Raw genomic sequence first — 23,690 nt, forward strand, 5'->3', positions numbered from 1 at the left:
GCAAAAAATATATACATTTAATTACCTATAACTCACTTTTCGTTAACACTAAAAGATTTTTCTAGTAGGGAGTTTATTTTGTTTGTTATTAGTTTCAGTTTGGTAAGTATAACATTTTTGCAAAAACTTATATTTTTTGAGTTATTTATGAAAAATCTGTTAAAAACACGCATTTTTCTCACGAAAAATGAAAATCTTTCATCTGTAATAACTCAAAAAGTTTTGATTTATTTTAATAACTTTATATAACAAATTTTGCTTAGAATTTATCTTTGTATCGATTTGTGATGTTATTTTTAATAAAATAATTTTCACCCCCGAGAAGGGGTGGCATCCACCCCCAGGATAAAAGCGCAACTTGGCACCATGTCACCTTTGTTCCCTGAGATATCCTCTAACCACTCACCAATTTTCATGCAAATCGATGGAGGTTCAACGAAATCGGAGATAATAGTTCATATCCACCTTCAGTGACTCCACTAATACTGTAGTTTTCTGGCTACTTTTTATCTCCTTTTTTATTTAAATAGTAGAATTCATTCGCTCGTTCTCCATTCTTCCGTTATTGTATTGTGTTTTATGATTTTGTTAATTAATGTTGTTAACTGTTCTGTCATTGCCATAATTTTTGTCATCATTTTTGTCAATATGAGAGAAACAAAAAATAAGAAAAGCTTTTGGTTATCCTGAAGGATATGATTTTATTTTATAGAAACTAAGTTTTAAAACTAAGACATACATATATAATAACGATATAATTCAATTAAAGAAATTTAATTAATCAATATATATTTGTGCCTGGTAATAAAGTACTTGACCATTTAATGATGTAATATTGACTACCATGTATGTATCGAGATATCCGCCTTCCACTATCTTTGGAGAAACAGAGGTTCCCTGTCGATCAATTAGCTGAAAATTAAAAAGAAGATAAGAAAAAACATTTCTTTTCGCGTTCTTAAAGAAATTTTCTATTAGTCTGGGCTGATTATCGGAGAATAGGCCATTTTTGGGAAAAGTTATTTACCAGCAATTTTATTACTGTGATCGAATCTTATTATTGTATGTATTAATAATATAGGTATGCAAAGTACGCAGATAGTGTGTTACTTTTTTTATAAACAAAATGGCTCCCAAAAATGGTATTTTTTTCAATTTTTGCTCTATAACTCCAAAGAATTTAACTTTACACCAAAAACCCTCAAATAAAAATTCACCGCAATTAAATTATGCATAGAGACGTGTTATTCCCGATTTACTTCGACAAAAACTTTCCCCGGAAAATGCGGGGTTTTCCAACAAAATCTTTATTTTCTACTAAAATTTTAGATAAGTAATTGTTAATCAATAATTAAATAACTTGGTAACGTAAAAGCACTTTTCGTATAGATTATAATTCCAGAAGCCAATAGAAATTGAATAGACAGTTTAGCAACAATTGAATTGTTAATTAAAAATTTACGGTCGCTATATTAACCACAATAATTATGATACATAAGAATAACTATAATTTTTGTTTAAAAAGACACTGTACCTATATAATATATTTTACATAATTGAAATTGGATTATTTATGCGGCCTCAGGAATATTTTAAAATTATAAATAATTTTTTGGCTTATAATAAAATAGAATATCTCGGGAAATATTAAACTAAATTAAATTGTGAAAACGGTAGTGGAAAAAAAGCGGCAGGACGCTTCCTTTAAAAGAAAAATCGTTTATAATTCTGATGAGTGGTTCTTGAGATACAATCGGTCAAAATTGACCGAAATTTACGGCAAAGATATAAACAATACGATCATAATTTTAAAACTATCACCTTTTCGTTTTCATCTTTTTTCTCCACACCAATTTTTATATCTTTAAAATAATCATAACATATATTATTATATTAAAAACTATCGATATTACGAGTAAAAATTGCCAAAAATATCAAAATTCCAATCCAAAATTAGATTGGAGAAAATGTAACCCTCAAAGTTAAAAATCGATATACGTCAAAAAATGCATTTTCCCGGCTTCCCATGGAGAAATTGCCTTCATTCTTTTTTGTTCCCAAGTAACTCGAGAAGAGCCACCGAACTAATGCATTATTAAATGTCAAACTTGCTTTTGTTAATTTAATTATTATAACAAAAATTTTTAATTTGTTTCCATAAAGATTGTTTAAATATTTGTACAGATTTCAAATGAAAATATTTGTATTTTTAACATAAAACGAACACTTGAAGTAAGTTTATCTAAAAAAAGTCTACAACTGAAAAAAATATGTAGTTTTCTTTCCGTATAAATAAATTAATCTATTATAACAAAACAAAAGCAAGTTTGACATTTAATAATGCGATAGTTAGATGGCTCTATTCGAGTTACTTGGAAACAAAAAAAGAATGAAGAAAATCGCTCCATGGAAAGCCGAGAAAATGCATTTTTTTAACGTATACCGATTTTGAACTTTGAGATTACATTTTTTCAAACCTAATTTTTGATTGTAATTTTGGTATTTTTGGCAATTTTCACACGTATTAGCGATAGTTTTTATTATAATAATATATGTCATGAGTATTATAAAGATATGAAAATTAGTGCGGAGAAAGAGGACAAAAATAAAAAGGTGACGGTTTGAAAATTATGATACTATTGTTTATATCTTTGCCGTAAATTTCGGTCCAGCTGTATTTGACCAGCTGTATCTCAGGAACCACTTAACAAAATTAAAGGTTTTTCTTTTAAAAGAAGCGTCATGCCGCTCTTTTTCCAATACCGTTTGCACAATTTAATTTAGTTTAATGCTTCCCGAGATATTTTATTTGTTTATAGGCCAAAAAATTGTTTATAGATGTAAAATATTCTTGAGGTCGCTTAAATAGTCGAATTTGAATTCTGTAAAGTACATTAGATAGGTATAGTATATTTTTATAAAAAATCATAGTTATTCTTATGCATCTCAATTATTGTGGTTATTATAGCGACCGTAAATTTTTAATTAACAATTCAATTGTTGCTAAACTGTCCATTTAATTTCTATCGGCTTCTGGCATTATAATCTATATAAAAAGACCATTTACGTTATCAAGTTATTTAATTATTTACCAATTTCTTTACCAATTATTTATCTAAAATTTTACTTGAAAATTAAAGATTTTGTTGGAAAACCCGCATTTTCCTGGGAAAGCTTTCGTCGAAGTAAATCGAAAAAAACGTGTCTCTATGGAAAATTTAATTGCGGTGAATTTTTATTTGGGTGTTTTTGGTGTTAAGTTAAAATCTTTGGAGTTATATAGCAAAAATTGAAAAAAACACGATTTCCTGGCGCTATTTTGATTATAAAAAAAAGTAGCACATTATCTGCGGACTTTGCATACCTATATTATTAATACATACAATCGTAAGATTCGATTCCAGCAATAAAATTGCTGATAAATAACTTTTCCTTTTATTTTGCTAATTAGCCCAGAGTATATAGAAAAAATTTACAATCACAAATTTAAAAGAACTTACTTGAAGGCACGTTATGGGTCTATTAAAATATCCTGCCGGTGGCATACGAACATTGATAGACACTCCCGATAAAAGATTGTCGTAAACAAGATTTCTCCTAAAACAATAAAAAAAAATAAATTTAATAACAACTTAAAATGTATAAAGAGCCAAAATAAATCCAAGGAACCGGAGAACAAAAGATTCGTTACGCTGGAAAACAAATTCTGGTTACAACCTATATACGAGCCTTCTACAATTTACAAAGCAACAGACGATAAATGGATAGACATGGGGAGTCTACAATATGCATTGCACGATACGTCAATTTATCTTGGTAAAAATCCAACGAATTTGATTCCTAGTAGGTACTCGACTTATGAGTAAACGAAGGTAACAAAAGAAAGGGCCTAGCTGGGTAAGATGATGAAAGGTGCCCACAACTCGATTCGAATTCCATATAGGTCAACGTTTAGCATATATAGTGAAACTAACTTTCTGAAATTTTTAGCCCATTAGGTGGTCATGTGACCCACCTAGAGCCTAATTAGGGTTTTTATGTTTTTATTTTTTATCTCAGCCGCATCGAGAACTAGCGAAAAACTTGAAATAAACAAGTTGTAAGCTTTAAAAAGATCTGTCCGAAAATTTTTTTTTTAATTTTTGGCGGGAAATTTAAATTTTAGAACGATTTTAAAATTTTAAATGAGTATAAAAAATAACTGTAAAATATAATTGTAAAAAAACTACATGTTAACGAACAGCTGTCAGAGGAAGTTGAAATCAGACGTTGAATAAAACAGGGATGCGTGTTGTCGCCAATGTTTTAGTGAATTCTTCTTCTTCTTGTGCCGTCTTCTAACGAAGGTTGGCGATCATTTTTTTAAACGCTTCTCTCTCTTTTGCAAGGTGAAATATCTGTTCAACACTGAGGTTAGTTCAATCTCTGATATTTCTCACCCAAGATTTCTTCTTTCTTCCCAAGCCTTTTTTCCGCTCTACTCATTTAATAAATACTCGGAAAAAATACTGAAAAAGCTCTGAAGAAAAAAAGCTGTCATCTAAGCCAAATTATATTAGGGTTCTTCAGAGACTGCTGACCAGAATAGCGGAGTTTGGGCAAGAATAAGGTCTAAAAATGAACGTCAAGAAGACAAAATTTATGACTTTATCGAAAACTAAAACAAATAAAGGGAATATTTTCATAAACGGAACCAATGCCACAAAATAGAGCAATATGTTTAACTTAGAAACTTAGAACAATCAGCAACTCCACAAATGATTATTTCCAGGAAATAAAAATCAGACAAGAAAAGGCTAAAGTGAATTTTAACAAAATGAAAAAAGTTCTCTGCACAAGAGATTTGAAGCTAAGAGTTAGGTTGACCAGGTGCTACGTTTTCTGGACTTTGGTTAATGGAATGGAAACGTATACCTTAAATGAGGCATCAATGAAAAAATTGGCAAAACCCAAAAATTTGGAACCCCACAAGAAAAAAATTATACAAAATATCGTGCCTGCTCAACCTGAGAGAATGGTACAGATGTACATCAAATGAACTTTTCAAATGGTCTCTACAGTCTCAATAGCTATGATGATTGCCGACCTCCGTCGCGGAGATGGCACTAAAGAAGAAGAAGAAGAAATAACATAAAAATTATAAATTAGCTACTTACTGGCGACCGGTATTTGAAGGACAATTTGTTACATCATAAGCATTGGCTACAGCAACCAACAACATCAATACGGAGACAAAAGAAGCTTTAGAAGCCATTTTATGCTTATGTTATATGTTTAAAAATATGAAGTCAAGTGTGGCTATTGATGTAGTATCACAACAATAATATACCAATTTATACTTAATATTTATTTATTTACAACTTAAAGTGATTATTTCTGAGAAATTAAAGAATAATTCTGAAATAAGGTTAGATAAGAATACCACTTGTTATTCTCAAAATTAATATTAATATTTATAATTTCTAGAATTTTGCGCAACATAAAACAGTCACTTGAAAATGTCATTTATCGTAAGAAACAGGATATTGTATAATAAAAAAAAATAATTCATTTATTTTATTTCACAATAATTAAAAAAAGTTCCAAGTAAAAAATTAATCTAGTAATGTTCACAATTTCATTTTTGAAAACATAATGTGCTCAATCTAGGCAAAAAATTGAAAATAAAAAGCAAGAGTAGTCAGAAGCAGAAGACTATGATGAAGAAAACAAAACAAAGTAATCAAGCAAAAGTAGTAATTAGAGGAAGGTTGGTCGGAGTACGTGAAATACGAAATACGAAGCACGAGAGACAATCAAACATGCGAATTAAAACGAAGAATTATCCTCTCCTGGGACGCATATCTGGGAATCTGGGTTGATGACAAAAATGGCCAAAACAAAGAAATTAAAGTCCGAATTGAAATTGCAGTGCAAGTATTTATAAAAATGAAGACACTGCTTTTTTTAATGGCATGGACTTTACGTCAATCAGTCAGTCACAACATGATTACTATATCAAGAAGAACAAATATTTAAAGACCGCAACTCCATAAAATATCAATGTTTGCTTTTTATATATAATGAAACCTATTCCGCCATTTTAAAATGTCTCCTTCTCCTCTAAAATAAAATTGATTTCCTGATTTAAGAGCAATTGGGACTCCTAGACTTCGTCCGATTTTGGGTCATCTGTTGAAGTTTTCAAAAATTACATTTTAAAAGACATTTATCATTTGAAGAAAACTTTTGAGATTCTATTTGAATGATACATCGTTTAGTACGATATTTGAAATGTAATCTGCGTGAGTTTCAGATTCTTATAAACATAAGCTTATTAGTAACACATTTTTAAATAAATTTTAAACAAAATTAAAAAAAAATGTTCGTCTTTACCAAATTCTGCCCACAGTGACACACTGTACTTATGCCCATAATTAAAAAAAAAACTATAAAATACCTTTATATTAATGTTCTTTTTTCATCTCCAATTGTATAATTTAATTTGGTCAATTCATTAAAAAGTTGTAATAAATTAAGTCAAAGGTGAGCTCTCCAGAGCAATAAAAAATTAAAGAAGCAGTAGCTTTATATTAGAAAAATCTTTATATATGGTTTTTTGTGTAAAATCTTCTGAATTTGTCAATGGTCAGATCAGCTTTTTTCTAAAATTTATATTTTCGTAGGCATTTTAAAAAAACAACTAATTTTGCTGATCATTCGTTGAATATCATATTAAAAACCACCTTTGGAGTAATACTTTTTGACGATGTTGTTTATTTCACAATTCTGAATGAAATGATAAAAAGTTCCATCTTGTTTTATTGTTTTCTTTAGTAAAAACTCCATTGACATCACTATTATGCTTTTTCTCATAAGGATCTTTCAGTGCGTCACAGTTTTTCGATTTCTTTCTAACGCCTTAAATTGTATGTGACAGAAAAAAAACGCACGTCGGTGATTACATTTCGACAATGACATTTATAACATTTATTCTAGTTGTCAATAGATAGCGCCACAATCGAAAATAAAATAATTTGCGAATTATATAATACAGTATGTCCCTGTAAGTTTTATCCATATGGAAAACTTTATTATTATTAATTTTACGAAAAAAAGTTATTCTTCATAAAAAGCTCTGCATGGTCCAAAACCTAAGACTTAACCATCAAATATCAATTTTTTGAATTTTATACGAGGTATGTCAAAAAGTTTGAATTTCTCTCAAAAGTAAAGTAGCTTTATTTTTCACAATATTTAAAATTGCTATTATGAAAAGTTGTTTGGAATTAAAAACTATATTCTAATATGCAATTACATCTTTCTAACTATAAACATTTTTTTTTGAAAAATTATGGATAACTAACATTATTTTCAGATATTTCAATTCTGATAACTCTTTTATTATTAATTTTACGAAAAAAGTTATGTCTAATAAAAAGTTCTGGATGGTCTAAAACCTAAAATAAAACCATTTTATATCAAATTTTATCAATTGTATTATACGAGGTATGTCAAAAAAGATAAATTTAGATCAAAAGAAAAGTACCTTTATAGTTCAGAATATTTCAACTAGAAGGATGTAATTACATACTGAAACATAGTTTTTAATTCTAAATAACTTTTCATAATAACAATTTTTGATATTGTGAAAAATAAAGGTATTTTACTCTTGAGCGAAATTCATATTTTTTGACATACCTCGTATAAAATTAATAAAATTTGACATAAGATGGTTGTATTTTAGGTTTTAGACCATGCAGAACTTTTTATTAAGAATTACTTTTTTTCATAAAATTAATAATAAAAGAGTTATCTGGATTAAAATAACTGAAAATAATGTTAGTTATCCATAATTTTTCAAAAAAAAGTTGCTCAATTAGAAGGATGTAATTGCATACTAGAATATAGTTTTTAATTACAAACAACTTTCCATTAGAGCAATTTTCAATATTGTGAAAAATAAAGCTACTTTACTCCTGAGCGAAATTCAAACTTTTTGACATACCTCGTATAATATTCAAAAAATTTGATATTTGACGGTTAAATCTTAGGTTTTGGACCATGCAGAGCTTTTTATGAAGAATAACTTTTTTTCGTAAAATTAATAATAAAAAAAAAGTTTTCGATATGGATACAACTTACAGGGACATACTGTATATCTACGAATATAATCTGAACAATTTATAAGACTATACAAATCAAAGAAAATACCATTTTATAAATGCAATAAACACAATTGATTTGATTTTATGCCAAATTGCAAATAAAATGTGACAACTGTCAGATTTAACTAAAATGTCATGTCACTAAAATGTATAATATCACGGACTTAGGTACCTTTTTTCCATCATTTGTGACGTACTGAAAAATGCTCATGAAAAGAAGATTAAGCATATTTCTATCCTATTGTTATCTAAATAAGCTTATTTACGTATTATCAGAGACTTTTCTATTTTATATTCACTAGATTCTAAATCTCAAAAAAAATATGTTACAGATATAATGATTGATAGTTATAGATACAGTTGAAGATAATTTTAAAAATAATACTTGGGTATATAAATGATTTTTGTATGCAGTAATATAGTAATATAGTAAAAATATAACCAATATGTTTTCCCATATTATTAAATCGTTTTGTTCATTAGTAGTATTGATTGCCCTTGTACAGCAATCTAGGGCAGACGATTTGGAACATTGTGATCAAGTCGGCGGGTAAGATTCTGATGCTATTATATAGGGTGATTGATTAGTAGGGTAAAGCTCAATAGATCGGCTATAATAATAGATAGCAATAAAAGTAAGTAACAAAAATTTTAGCCACCTTTGAGCTTCATATTACAAAATTAGTTAAAATTACAGGGTTTTCGATAACACAGTGGCAGACCAAACTTATCTTTTTTTTTTAATGGAACACCATATATTTTATTTTAAATTCGAAATCTTGTTAACTTCTCCATTACAAAAATATAAAGGTTTGTTATGTTATATAGCGTATTTACAAAGTTATAACCAATTTTATATGAAAATCGTAACAAGTTCAACTTCCTGCATAAATGAAAATAAACAAAACAGCAATGGTTTATTCATGTGATATTTGTTAACGTATTGTCAAAAATTTTCAGGAATGATTGATATTGCTTATTTTCTTTATATCAAATACAGGGTGAGGAGTACGGTCCTGACAGTAATAATATACATCACGTTGTAAACCGCTGCGAAATTTATCAGTTTTTAAATGATAAAAACACAATTTAAAATTATTTTGTTAGTTCCTCCACATTGCTATAGTGGAAACACCATGTAAAGCTCGCAAACCTGACGTGAGTACCAAAAACCACATCATATTATATTTATATTAATAATAATATAACCTATAACATATCCAAGAAATATAAATAGGACCAGTTTTGGGCCAAAATCCACACCGGTTTTTGAACCGGCGACAGGGCCGGCCTTGCAACGTCTCCAAAATTAATTAAACATGACTTCGAATAACACCATGAACACTACCCAAACTTCATCTCACATCTCATATTCCAGTGTTGTTAACACGTTTAAACAACCAACAAAAGACGAAGCCATAGTTCTTTCTAGTATAGAAGGAACCAAAGTTCAAGAGTACATCATAGCCGTCGGTTCAATAGTTGGTCCACGTAACGTATCTTTCGCTTCCAGAATAGCCAACAATAGAATATGTATATATCTTTCCTCTAAAAATATGGTTGATTCATTGCTGCATTCCCACAAATACGTCAATATAAAAGAAACTCAAGTAGAAATAAGAAGACTTATCACTCCAGCTCAAAGACTGATAATATCAAACGCTGGTCCTTCTGTTCCAACCACGTTAATTGAACAAGAACTACGTAAAATGGGTATAAACACCGTCTCTAAAATGACTTTTCTTATGGTAGGAATGCCTGAAAGGGAATATAGCCATGTCTTGAGTTTTAGAAGGCAAACATTTATCACACCTTTAGAAAATATGTCCATTCCCGATTCTTTCATGATCTCTCATGATAATACCACCCACAGACTATACCTTTCTATAGAAGACTTCAACTGTTCAAAATGCAAGACTATTGGTCACCAGGAAACAGAATGTCCTGACAACGCCAATACAATCACTTCTAATGCTACCACTTCTAATACAATCAATCTTGACTCAACCAATTCTAATCCACCCACTTCTAATACAACAAATCCTGACCCAACCAATTCTAATCCAACCTCTTCTAAAGCTCTTCCAGAAACCTCCCAAAACACACAATATATAACAAATCTACCTTATAACCAAACAGAACAAAAACTTTCTGACAAAGCCTTAATATCCACCTCTAACGATCACCCAGCATCTTCCCAAAACATATTAGATCAGATCCCAGACGTACAGGCCTCTAATAACCAATTAGAATCTACCATAGAAACTGACGACATGTCAAGACCTACAAATAATACAAATGAATCAAACACTTTAAAAATCCCAACATCATCAACTTCCAACAAGATCAGCAATCTTACTCCATTAGAAATAACACAACCTAAAATTATTCCAAACGTCACAAAACATCTAAAAAGGCTCATCTCATCGTCTCCAGAAATCAACGAAAATACCACACAGTCCGATTCTCATATCTTCACTTCTCCAGTAACAAGGAAATCAAAGGAAAAAACAAAAACGTCTAAAAGAAATTCTCGAGATGAACTTTTACTTTCCCTAGAGACAATTAAAGACAAAATCGCAAACAGATCACCACCATTTTTCCTTAACTTCGACGAAATATGTGACTTTCTCGAAAACACATTAAACGCAAAACATCCCGAAATAATCTCAAAAAACTATTCGAACGAAACAGCCGAATTAATTCAGATCCTTAATTTTGTTCACGCCTATACCCACAATTCAAAATTAAAAAATAATATAACTCGATTAAGAAAGAAACTAAGCCCCAATAATTTCTCTTCCACAGAAGAGACCGATGAAACACATTCTCAGTCATAACTCGAAAATGTCTAACCCCTATATATTACAGTGGAATATCAATGGGTTCTATACCCATTTAGAACAATTAAAACTTCTAATAAATGAAACATGCCCTAAGATCTTATGTCTTCAAGAAACTCATTTTAAGCAATCCAATGTTAATCTTCAAAACTACCAATGTTTTCCAAAAAACAGAATAGCACAACAGGCAAGTGACGGAGTAGCCATCTTTGTAAGAACAGACCTAGAAGCTAAGCCAAAGAAGATCCCATAGAATCACAGACGATGACCTCACCAGACAAGACAATCCTCACCAAAAAAGTTTCATCAGTGTTAACATATTTAAAAGACATCAAATTGTATAACTCTATTTAATGTAATACTTTGTATTGTTATATCCACTAATAACCCTGCGCGGTTGATGTGGTTTTGTGTTTAAATAAAAAAAATACAGGGTGAGTCAAAACGCAAGTACATTATTTTCTCAGTAATTTTAAATGGAACACCCTGTATTTTATATCACTTTTAAAAAGTACCATTACCATACTTTTTTATTTTTAGATAGCATTCCCTATGTCTAAATTTATTAGTTTTCGGGATATTTTCAATTTTCAATTGACAAGTAGCGTGGCCTCCCAAATCACCAGAATTTAATAAACTGGACTGATTTTTTTGGAGTTACGTTAATAATGAAGTTTTTAAAGTACCTCTAACAACAAGGGATGAGATGAAAAGAAGAATAAAAAGTGTATTTCGATGTGTTAATTTACAAATGCTTCGTAGAGTAAGTAGCTCATTCAATGATCGTTTTTAGGCGTGCATAAATGTGTTAGGAGGTAATTTTGAATACCTTATATAATAAAATATTAAAAATATTTTATTAAAAGTAGCTTCTAATTTTTTTAAACTTGTTTTTTTGCAAAATGTATTCTGATAAATTATTTTTGTTTGTTTATTTGTTACATTGTTACATTTACATACAAAAGTAGTGTTTAATTGTCTTCACAAAACATTGTATTTTGTGTTTGTATTTTTTGTAAAATTTATTACTAATTTTCTTCGTTTATTTGTTGCATTTACATAAAAAGATAGTTTTTAATTGTTTCAAAAATGTTGCATGTAGTGGTTGTGTTTTTGTTTGTAAAATGTATTACTAATAAATTATTTTTATTTCTTTATTTGCTACAGTGTTACATTGATTACCGGATTGATAATCGGTAATCTTCAATTGTCAATTCAGTCATGGCTTACTTAAAATTTAGATAAATTAAAACACCTAAAATAATTTGCTTTGAAAAATGAAAATATCTCGAAAACTAATAAATTTGGGCATAGAGAATGTTATATAAAAATTAAAGTACGTTAATGTTACTTTTCACTAATGATATAAAATATAGGGTGTTCCATTTAACATTACTGAGAAAATAATGTACTTGCATTTTGACTCACCCTGTATTTGATATAAAGAAAATTAGAAATATCAATAATTTTTAAAAAGTTTGACAATAAATAAAAAAATATGGCATTCATAAACCATTGCTGTTGTGCTTATTTTTATTTTTACAGTGAGTTGAACTTTTTACGATTTTCATACAATATTGGTTATAACTTTGTAAATACCCTGTATACCATTACAAACCTTTATATTTTTGTGATGGAGAAACTAACAGGATTTCGAATATAAAATAAAATATAGGGTGTTCCATTTAAAAAAACATAAGTTAGGTCTGCCACTGTGTTATCGAACACCCTGTAACATTCTAACTAATTTTTGTAATGTGAAGCTCAAAGGTGGCTAAAATTTTTGTTATTAACTTTTACTGCTATCTATTGCTATAGCGGAGCTATTGAGCTTTCCCTACTAATCAATCACCCTGTATACTAAATTTTAGTGAGGGTGCAAACACATTAAAAGGTCATTAATTTCAGCTTAGAAATCAGTCATTAAGAATAACAATAAACTGAAATTTGGATCCAAATTTTCCAAATAAGCAATCAGTTACTCAACACAATGTTATCAGTAATAATTATAAGCTTATTTGATATTCTTTGTTATAATTTAATTTAGGTGAACTGACCATCAACAATTATAATTTTTTTATTCTCAACTGTAGAACAATATAAAACTTTACTTAAACTTGACTGACAATATATTTTATATTTTTCTTGACATTACTTTAGAACTGTCTATACTGTCAATACATAAATTAATAACCATAGAGCAACATCCACTTTTAATGTTGGATACTCTAACATTCCAAAAAAAGTTATTACGCATATCGATTATAAAATTGCAGAGTTTTACTACAATGTTATTGACTGTAACGGGGTAGTTTTAATTTAACATTTTTAGGGCCCTACATTTTTAGGACCCTGGTAATGTTCGATTGAAAATTCTTTTGAAGAAAATCGGCATCGCCGAGCTAAAAGCTCTCATAAGGATTGCATTGCCGTATGTTCGTGTACTTTAAAGTCAAGGTGGGACAGACATTAGGTGTTTGAATTATGTAAGTTATTTAAGAGCAGAGTAGGAATACTATTAATTTAATGTTTTTTTGGTATGCAAAAACAATAATTAGTTTGAATCGTTTCTTGACAATAGGGCTTTTCATCGATTGTCATTTGTTTCGAGCTTCTGTCATGTTTCACATAATATTAATATATCTACGTCATACGTCTTTGGTTTGTATCATTGGATATACCAATAACGTATGACGTAGATATATTAATATTTAGTGACACATGACAGAAGCTCGAAACAAATGACTGTGAATGAAAAGCCCTATAGGACTTTTCATCGATTGTCATTTGTTTCGAGCTTCTGTCATATGTTGTATAGTCTGTGTATAATATTAATATATAGTATTTTTACTACAAAAACGTTATTACGTAGGTCAAAATTTTTGACGTAAGAGAACTGTCAAAACATTAGAATGTGACTTTTCATTATTGCCGTGTTTATAATAAATATAGCAATAATGATAAATCACATTCTAATGTTTTGACAGTTCTCTTACGTCAAAAATTTTGACCTACGTAATAACGTTTTTGTAGTAAAAATACTATACACGAATTATACGACATTTGGCAGGAGCTCGAAACAATTGACTGTGAATGAAAAGACCTATAACATGACAGAGATGAAAGTCACATCTGAGAACGGTTCGGATTAGCCCATAATCATAACAATTAGGTACCTACCGACCCATGTATCTAGTAGGTTGGCGCTTACTGTATATTGACTTGAATAAATCATTATAAACTTTAATAACTAATCATTTAAACCTGCAAAGAAATCTTAAAAAATTTATTTTGACGTTTCTATTTCCAAGCCAAAAGTTATTTTGAAAAAAGTGTGTCTTGTAACGCTATTTGCATTGTTGACAGATCATCCGTTTTTCTGGATATCTAATAAACTTTCTTGTATCAAATAAACTGTCTTGTGCTTTTTGAAGTTCTTAGGAAATAAATAATTATTTTTATGTAATATTACCTTACATAAATGAAATAATTTCAGAGTCATTGCTAGATTTACACTAAAGCAAGGTCTAGTGCAACAAAAGGTTTATTCAAATCATCATCAAAATAAATTTATGTTTATGTATTATGTATTTTAATGTAAATGTAGCAATAACTATGAAATTATGTCATTTAGGTGTAGAGAACACTGCATGCAAAATAATCAGTTTTTCTTTAAAGACTTCACAAGAATAAATTTAAAAATGTACAGGGTGATCCATTTGAAATTGAAACTCCAGAAAAATAGAAGATTTGACAACGATACAAATAACACCATAATATTGACGGCATCACAAGAGCCTTACACACCAAAATATATAAAAATCGTGCAGGGCGTTTCCGAGATAATTGAGAATTTCCATACTTAAAGCTCACTCTGTATATACATTATAAGAGAACTGCTTCTTTTATACAGTGTGTTTTATTGGAAGACGTAAATACTTAAATGGTGAATAGAGGTCACTGAGGCGGTTCTAAATATACAACATATTTTGCTCTACCGATTTTTATAACCAAGTTACAGGGTATTTTATCAATATTACCCTTTTGTTTTATCCATAACTTTAAAATCACCCTGCATATCTGGACCTCGGAGTTAAACTACACTATGTCGACATGGCGTTGTTTGTTTTTATTCTTTTAACTCACTCAGCTCTCCAAGAGCTTTCTAGAGCAGTGTTTCCCAAACTTATCTAAAGCGCGACCCCTTTTTGTTAAAAAAATTGTTCACGACCCCCTACTCATCACCCAAACCAAAATAGCGACAAAAATAGCGTGCCTAATTTACAACTGATGGTTTCTCAAATTTTATTTTACTTTACTGTTTAAATTCAAACTAAATACATTTAAAAAATTCAACAATTATTTTAATAATTGCGATCTGTCCCACTAGTACACTAGTAGTACTTCTGCCAGACTAGCATTTACAATAAAAATAAATAATAAAAAGTCGACTGCACATTGTACACCGCGACATCTTTGTGTCTACATCGCAATACTTTTCCATGATATTCGCGAAGGCTCTACTCCTTACTTCGCTACTAGATGGCACTCTGGAACGTTCTCGTAGCCTCGTTTTGGCTTTATATAAGCGGCGATGTGCAATGAGACCTCAGTTCGAAACAGCACGTTGTGGCGAAGGCAGCGGTATTAAGTAATGAGTAAATATTTTGCGACTTACGTATTCCCGTTAACGTATTTACGTCTACGATAAATTACAAATTATGGATAAGTTTTTAAAAAGAAGTGCAGAACCATCTACATCTGAAAGTAGCAGTAATAAAAAGAAAAACAGACTTTACAGTGATGAATATCTTAAATATGGTTTTACCATTATTTCCAATAAACCACAGTGTGTTATTTGTGGAGAAGTATTGTCAAACGAAAGCATGAAGCCATCAAAGTTACTTCGACATTTAAATAGCAAACATCCAGATAAAAAAGACAAACCCGTAGAATTCTTTGAAAGAAAGCTGGATGTCCTTCACAAACAGCAAGATACTTTTCAATTGGCAACCACTACTAACGAAAAAGCATTATTAGCAAGTTATAAAGTTGCTTATCGCGTTGCCAAAACTAGTAATCCGCACACAATTGCTGAAAATCTGATTTTGCCAGCAGCTGTTGAAATGGTACATATAATGATTGGTGAAAAAGAGTCTGCAAAGTTAAAAACAATACCTCTGTCAAATAATACTATCCAAAGAAGAATTAGTGATATGGCAGAAGATATTCAAGCGCAAGTTGTGGAAAATCTTAATAAGTGCACGTACTTCTCTCTTCAAATGGACGAATCCACGGATATATCTAACTGTGCCCAATTTATTACGTTTGTAAGATATGATACAAATAATGGCATTCAAGAAGATATTTTATTTTGTTCTCCATTGGAGACCAATACCACTGGAAAATGTTTATTCGACAGTTTTGTGAAACGCACAAGTAAATATGTTATTGACTGGGGAAATGTATTGCTATATGCACAGATGGCGCTAAAGCTATGACAGGACATCAATCTGGTCTTGTCGTCAGATTACAAGAAATAATGCCTAATGCCACATGGAGACATTGTTTTTTACATCAAGAAGCTCTGGTGTCAAAAGCTTTACCTCCTGAAATGGACTGTGTTATGAAATCCATCATCAAAGTTGTAAATTCGATTAAAGGAAAAGCTTTACAGACCCGTATTTTTCGAAAAATCTGCGAAGACATGGGTGCTATATTTCAAAACCTTCTTTATCACACCGAAGTAAGGTGGCTTTCAAGGGGCAACGTCTTAAAAAGAGTGTTTGACTTAAGAGCAGAGCTTTGAATGTATTTGAAAGATGAGAAGTCCCCATATGAAAATCAATTTTCCGATCCTATTTGGCTTTTGAAACTAGGTTTCCTTGCTGATATATTCGAACAATTAAATATTTTGAACAGTAATTTGCAAGGTCGCGACATTAATATAATTACAGCCACAGATAAAATTAAGGGGTTTATAAGAAAAATCGATTTATGGTTAACTTCACTTGGCAAAAAGCAGCTCGATTCATTCCAGTGCGTTCAGGAAATTATAGAAAATGTATGTTACAGTGCTACAAATTTTGAACAAGTTTTTGCAGGCATGCAAGTTACTTTGCTTAATTTAAAAGAACAGCTCTGTGATTATTTCCCCGAAGAAATTCAAAACAGTTACGACAGTTGCAGATGGATACTGAATCCGTTTTTAGCCGATTCCTTTCAACATGCTGAAATACCAATAAACATGAAAGAACAACTTATTGAAATATCAAGTGATGGAATGTTGAAGCTCCAATTTTTTCCCAGAACCCGGAAGAATTTTGGACCAAAAAGATGCAGGAATAGCCTCAGTTGGCGAATGAAGTTGTAAAATGTTTGGTTCCATTTGTAACATCATATTTATGTGAGTTAAGTTTCTCGTCTCTGACTGCCATTAAAACAAAAGTGAGAAATCGTCTCGTACTTGAAAACGATATAATTGTGTGTGTCTCAAATACACAGCCTAGATTTGAAAGACTAGTTTCAAAATAACAGGCGCATGGGTCTCATTAACATTGTAATATTTGACTTTATTTTTTTCTTTTACTTTTAAGGACTTTTAATATTTAGTTTTATGTTTCGTTTGATAATTAATTGTTAACTTTTATTTACGGCTTTATTAAAATAAAAATACATGATTTAACAAAGTAGTGTTTTTGTCTTATTTTGGAAATTTTCGGCGACCCCCCTAGTACCTCAGGTCGCGACCCCCCAGGAGGTCGCGACCCACACTTTGGGAAACACTGTTCTAGAGGTATACTACACTTGGTACTAATGACCCCGAAAACGAAATTACCAAAAAAATAGAGCACTATGTTCAAATAATTTGAGAGGTAAAAAGTGCCATGTAAACTTGGGTGTTTTTACCTCACAGTTACTGAGTGTTGATCGCAAACAACAATATGTTGACTTAGTGCACTGAGCACCTAGCGGCAAACGGGTCATAGGTAACTATTCTATTCTTTTTCTATATTTACCTGGTTGTTTTTATAAAAATCATGGTTATTAATACATTGTAATAAACAAGCAACGGCTATTGTGTACATTCTCTTAAAAAATGGTGATTCTATTTCCAATAATATTATTCTAATTTTACATATAGTTTCAAAAGTTATGCATCATTTAAAATTATGCTAAATTAAAAAAAAAATACATAAAAGAAACAGAAATAACAACCAGTATTATTAAATATTATTATTATGTTGAGCCACAATATGTCAGAAACAAATTGACAATATTGTTGTTATTTCTGTTTTCTTTCAAGAGTCAATAAATACATATTGGTTCATTAATAATAATGTTCTATTTGTGATAAAATATATAAAATTAAATGGACAACCAAACAATATTATACCTTGTGTCTGGTACATACATAAAATCTATTTAGTATTACAATGGTATTACCTCATAATAACCATTTTTTTAAATCTTTTATAGTGCGTTAAACATTTGGCCAGAGACTGTATATGTACTACGGAAAAAACAGAATCTGTTCAGATTGTTATCAAATGTTAGCGTTTAGTGAAGCGTTTCAAAGAATTCTTCAACTTACTTTTATTTGTTTATAATACAGCTTCATAATTTTATAAGACTTTACTTTTCGGCAAACTTTTGTAAATTTAAACCAGATTTTTCACTTTTTCAGCTATTATAATATTTTTATTATGTTTCTTAGCGACAAAGGTTTCTTATTTTACGACATCCTTTCTTCGTGTTCGCCGACACCAACCCTTATGCAGGTTATTTTTAATCTAATTTTAGATAAATACGAAGTAATAAAATATATTGGGAATTTCGCAATACTGGGTATTATCAACAAGTACCCATACAAAAATATTTTGGCCGATAGTAACTGGTAAATTTCTATAAAATGGGTTTTAAAAATAATGACATTATTTGGCCGCGTCCCTATTATATAAATGGCCGTTAGTACAGGTTGCCGATTTTGACAGGTGGCTGTTAACACAGGTTTTAATATAATACAATTTAACTAAAATGAAAATTTGTTTCATGAGAAGTACCTAGCTATTTTCATGAGAAGTACCTAGCTATTTTTTTGCGCTTAAATACCTTTAAATTCAATAAATATTTTATAAGTTTAGATCAAACCTATTAGAGGTAAACTGCACTATGTCACTGTAAATTACCATTAATTACAGTAATTAAGGCAAATTTTAACGTTTCATTAGTTGGATTGTTCAAACTAGTTATATGTTATGATTAAAATACGATCGCATTGTCTTTCAGAGCAAAAGATACCTAATTATGGGATATAGAAGATTTTTAAAACATTCAGAGGTAAACTACACTGTCACTGTAAATTACCATTAATTACAGTAATTAGGGCAAATTTTACCGTTTTATTAGTTGGATTGTATAAACTAGTTTTATGTTATAATTAAAATATGATCACATTTTCTTTCAGAGCGAAAGATACCTAATTATGGGAAATATAAATTTTTTAAAATATTCAAACGGCCCTACTGAAAAGTTGCTTAAACTGACATAGTGCAGTTTACCTCCGAGGTCCAGATATATTTTTTGATATTCAGTACAATTATATCTCACTTAGAACCCAAATCACGTAACTACTAATTATAAGAAAAATCCAGATCCTGATTAACAAAAGACATAAATTCATCGTGACCTTGAAATAGCACCATGTACATCGAAATTTTCAAAATCCGTTTGCATATTTAAGAAGAGCACAAAAAACTCACTTTAATGGTCCGATCAATTTTTTGACCAGACAATTGAATGAGTTTAATTTTGAAATAATATTGAAATTTTTTAGAGCTCAGATTAAAAAGCAGGTATAATTAATTTTTAATAAAAAAAATATTCAAGTTAATGAATAAATATAAATTTTAATTAAATTATCAATACTTATTTAGTACCTAGGAACGGCCCACTTAGTAATAACAAAAAAATACAGGTCCGGAAAACAAAAGAATACAAAGTAATTGTGACCTAGAAACAACACTCTGTATATGGAAATTTTCATATCCACTTGCACATTTGAAAAGAACACATGAAACTAAGTTTGTAGGTTAGCTTCAATTTTTTGAGAAACTTTTTCACCATTCGAGTATATCCGTTCCTCACCATTTCCCACCGTTTTCCCACGAAACACCCTGTATAATGTCCATAATTTTATAATTTTTAGAAACAAGTTAGTATACAACCACAAAGTTGAAGGAACATATATCAAACTTCGTATTCCCGAAGAAAACTTTCTTGAGAATCTTATTAACTGTTATCAAGTAAGTATAGCTATACTGATTTACTGTTATTCTCTATATTGTAGGGATGGCGTTCTTGACAAAACACCGGTTTTTTCACCTACGGTTTAACCTGGCGCGCGGTTATAACCGGACAAAAACTGGTTATTCCAAAGCCGGTTTTCGGTTTTTTAGTCAATAGCCAATACCCAATAGGGTATTGAGCTTTAGTTTGCGATACTCTATTCTAATCGATGTCAATCCATATCAGTATAGAAATCGGTCATCAATGTTGTCAAATCGGTTTCGGTCAGCTTAAAATTTCTCATTCGTGCATGTGGAAGTAAAAATTTTCCCATTTTTTTTCTGAATTCATTATTTTTTCCACTTATCCGGTTTTTACCGGTTATTACTTTAAAATGAAATAACCGGTTATAACCGGGATAAAAAAAACAACCGGTAAAACCGATTATTGCGTAGTAAAAAAAACGGTTTTAGGTTATAACCGGTAGGCTTTTCCCATCCCTACTATATTGTATGAGGCTGTACATTTCTACATAAAGCTTCATATTTTATATATTAATATCCATATAATATGTAGTATAATGAGTATTCTAGTATTTCTACCTTAATATTTTGTCTGAAAGCTTGTTTTGTATCTTGATTTATTTCTAATATAATATAGCCCTTTTTTTAAGTAAGTACATACCAGGGGGTTTAAAGTCAATTTTTAAATTAGCTAATTTTTGAATCAATAACTGGAAGCATTTATCAAACATAAAGATGTATGAAAAACATATAATACCTTGAGAAAAATATCGGTTTGAATGTGAATACATTTTTATTATGAATTACAGATTATTTAATTTATAAAAATGTGTTTGAAAATATACTAATTAGGGGAGTGCATTTAGATTGTCACCTCGGAAAAAATCAAATAAGATAAAACTTTTTGTAATTTCATTAAGAAATGTTTAATAAACAACATATCAAAAAGTTCTACTCGAGAACTGGGTGCTTCATTTTTTATTAAACAAATGAACAGCGAAATTAGATGTTTTTTTAAATAACTCCAAAAATATAATTTTTAGAAAAAAACTGACATGACCATTGAAAAATTCAGAAAATTTTACAAAAAAACCTTATATAAAGATTTTTCTAAAATTAAATCTCTAGCTTCTGTAATTTTTTATTTATAACGCTAAAGTCACCCTTCTCACACACATTGGCGCACTGTAAACTAGCGTTGGAAGAATTGCACGGTTGAGTTTTTTTAATGTAATTCTTTAACTAATGGATCAAAACAAATTTTACAAATTGGACATGAAAGAGGATATAAGCTCTCTTATGGTTGTAATATAAAGAAAAAAAATGTATGGACATAAGTACGGTGTGGGCGGAAAATAAGCCTTACATGAATTTTGTTTAAAAATGATTTAAAAATGTGTAACTAATACAATTTTACTTATAAAACTCTCAAATTTGCACAACTTACCTCTCAATCATCTTACTAAACGATGCTTTATTCAAAAAAAAAACTCAAAAATTTAATTCAAATAATACGATGTCTCAAAAAATGTAATTTTTGAAAACTTCGTAATTTCACAGAATTCCCACCACTTTAAGACGATATTGCTCAAGTTTGAATAAATCTAATACAATTTTTTTGATATTTTTTTAAAGATTGGAATGTAATCTTTAAAAATCATTGAATTATTTTAGTTTAAAGTAAAGAAACAAATTCTTTTTGAAACAACTAAGAAAGATAACAAAAATGTAATACAAAAACCGGAAATTACCAGCTGAAAAAATGTATATAGAGAGTGATCAAAACTTTTTTCTGTAAAGCTTACCTAAAATACATTTAACAATAAGCTGCAACAATAATAAAAGTTTAACAAAAAAAAATTTTTTCAGCTCTTATACAGTATGTCTGCGTAACTTGGAACCTATTGATAACTTTTTTAATATCAGCTTTACGAAAAAAGTTATTCTGTATAAAATACTCTGCATCGTATATACCATAAGATGCAACCATCAAATATCAAATTTTGTTTAATTTTGTACGAGGTATGTTAAAAAATATGAATTTCACTCAAGAGTAAATTACCTTTATATTTCACAATATCGAAAATTTGTATAAGGAAAAGTTGTTTGGAATTAAAAACTATGTTTCAATATGTAATTATATCTTTCTAATCGAAAATTACTTAAACAAACTTTTAAGGTTAAATCACTCTAGTGACTGTCTCCAAAACATTTTTTTTTATTATTTCAATATTTTCCAAAATATAGCACTTTTAATGAAAACTCAACCCTTCTACCACAATTTTTGCAGAATAAAAGGGATGTAGAAGTGTAAACTTTTTCTTGTATACTAAATATGTACATAATATATACTTTCAACTACGTATTTGTAAAAATTTTCATTCTTTCTTTATTTTTATTTGAGGTTTTCGTGTAAAATTTTGTGTTCTTTAATGGGGCTATATTGTCTTTTAATCTATTTGTAGATCCTGGATTTAACAGGTAGTTCATGTAAACCGCAAATTACAGAAGGAGGATACAGCCATAACTTTATGGAGTTACTTCTTGAAAATGCAAAAGGCGAAATGATGCAATACGAAATTCAAGTTTATACTACTGTTCCAACTACTGAAAACCCAACAACAATGTGGAATGTTTTGTAGATTGTTTAAACTTAACAATAAAAACATAACAATAATGTAAAATAAATAAATAAAACTCTATCTACATTTTTTTTCAAAGAATAATAGCAAACTTAATTTAAACAACATAATCAGATTTCCAGAAAACAACTGCTAACAAAGCCATTGAACTTTCAAGTAAAACCTAGGTTTTGACCCAAAGTGACCGAAAGTAGAACCGGAAGTAGTCGTGTAGCTTTGCGTCGATTGATATACGATTTCACTAATTTTGAGTCATTTTGATCAAACTTCCGATCATGAGTTTTTAACAATTAAATTAAGTTTAAATTTTTTTAAATTACTCGAAAACTGAAACAAATGAAAGACATACTTACATCAATACTAAAATGTAGTATTTTTTAATGTATATTTTCTATATTTTTTCTTTCTATTATTTCTAGTCTAAGTTTGCACGTAATACGTAGTAAGTGTGAGAAGTACTATTTCTAAACTCTTTAAATCGTATGCTTTAAAAATTAAAGTCTTCCAAACAGAACTTGTAGCCTTACAGTTCCCTATAAAATAAGCTTGGGAACAATGAAGTGTTTTTAAAATTACAGGACTTCTCGTTAAAAGACCACTTTTGGTTTTTTTTTTTTTGTTTTGCGTAAATAGCTCGTTTCAACTATTTTAGGGCAGCAAAATACTCGTAAGCGTATACTCTCATATTATAATACATATTTTTATAGGCGAAATGAATTTCGACTCAATTCAAGCTTTCTGCTTAAC

At 29.7% G+C, this 23,690-nt stretch overlaps 2 protein-coding genes across 2 annotated transcripts; one reads left to right on the top strand and one right to left on the bottom strand.

The window, feature by feature from the left end:
• Positions 1-675: 675 nt before the first annotated feature.
• On the bottom strand, positions 676-5,398 carry LOC114325748 (uncharacterized). Its single transcript, XM_028273884.2, has 3 exons — positions 5,157-5,398; positions 3,501-3,597; positions 676-912 (listed from the first exon to the last, which is right to left on the bottom strand). The coding sequence occupies exons 1-3, from the start codon at positions 5,252-5,254 to the stop codon at positions 778-780; spliced, it is 330 nt and encodes a 109-aa protein (XP_028129685.1). The 5' UTR covers positions 5,255-5,398; the 3' UTR covers positions 676-777.
• A 3,131-nt stretch (positions 5,399-8,529) lies between these two features.
• Positions 8,530-23,003, top strand: LOC114325749 (uncharacterized). The gene is made up of 3 exons (XM_028273885.2): positions 8,530-8,697; positions 20,199-20,295; positions 22,767-23,003. Exons 1-3 carry the CDS (start codon positions 8,594-8,596, stop codon positions 22,941-22,943), a joined length of 378 nt encoding a protein of 125 aa, XP_028129686.1. The 5' UTR covers positions 8,530-8,593; the 3' UTR covers positions 22,944-23,003.
• The last annotated feature ends 687 nt before the right edge of the window (positions 23,004-23,690 follow it).

Source organism: Diabrotica virgifera, chromosome 7, assembly GCF_917563875.1.
Source record: "Diabrotica virgifera virgifera chromosome 7, PGI_DIABVI_V3a".
NCBI lineage: Eukaryota > Metazoa > Arthropoda > Insecta > Coleoptera > Chrysomelidae > Diabrotica > Diabrotica virgifera.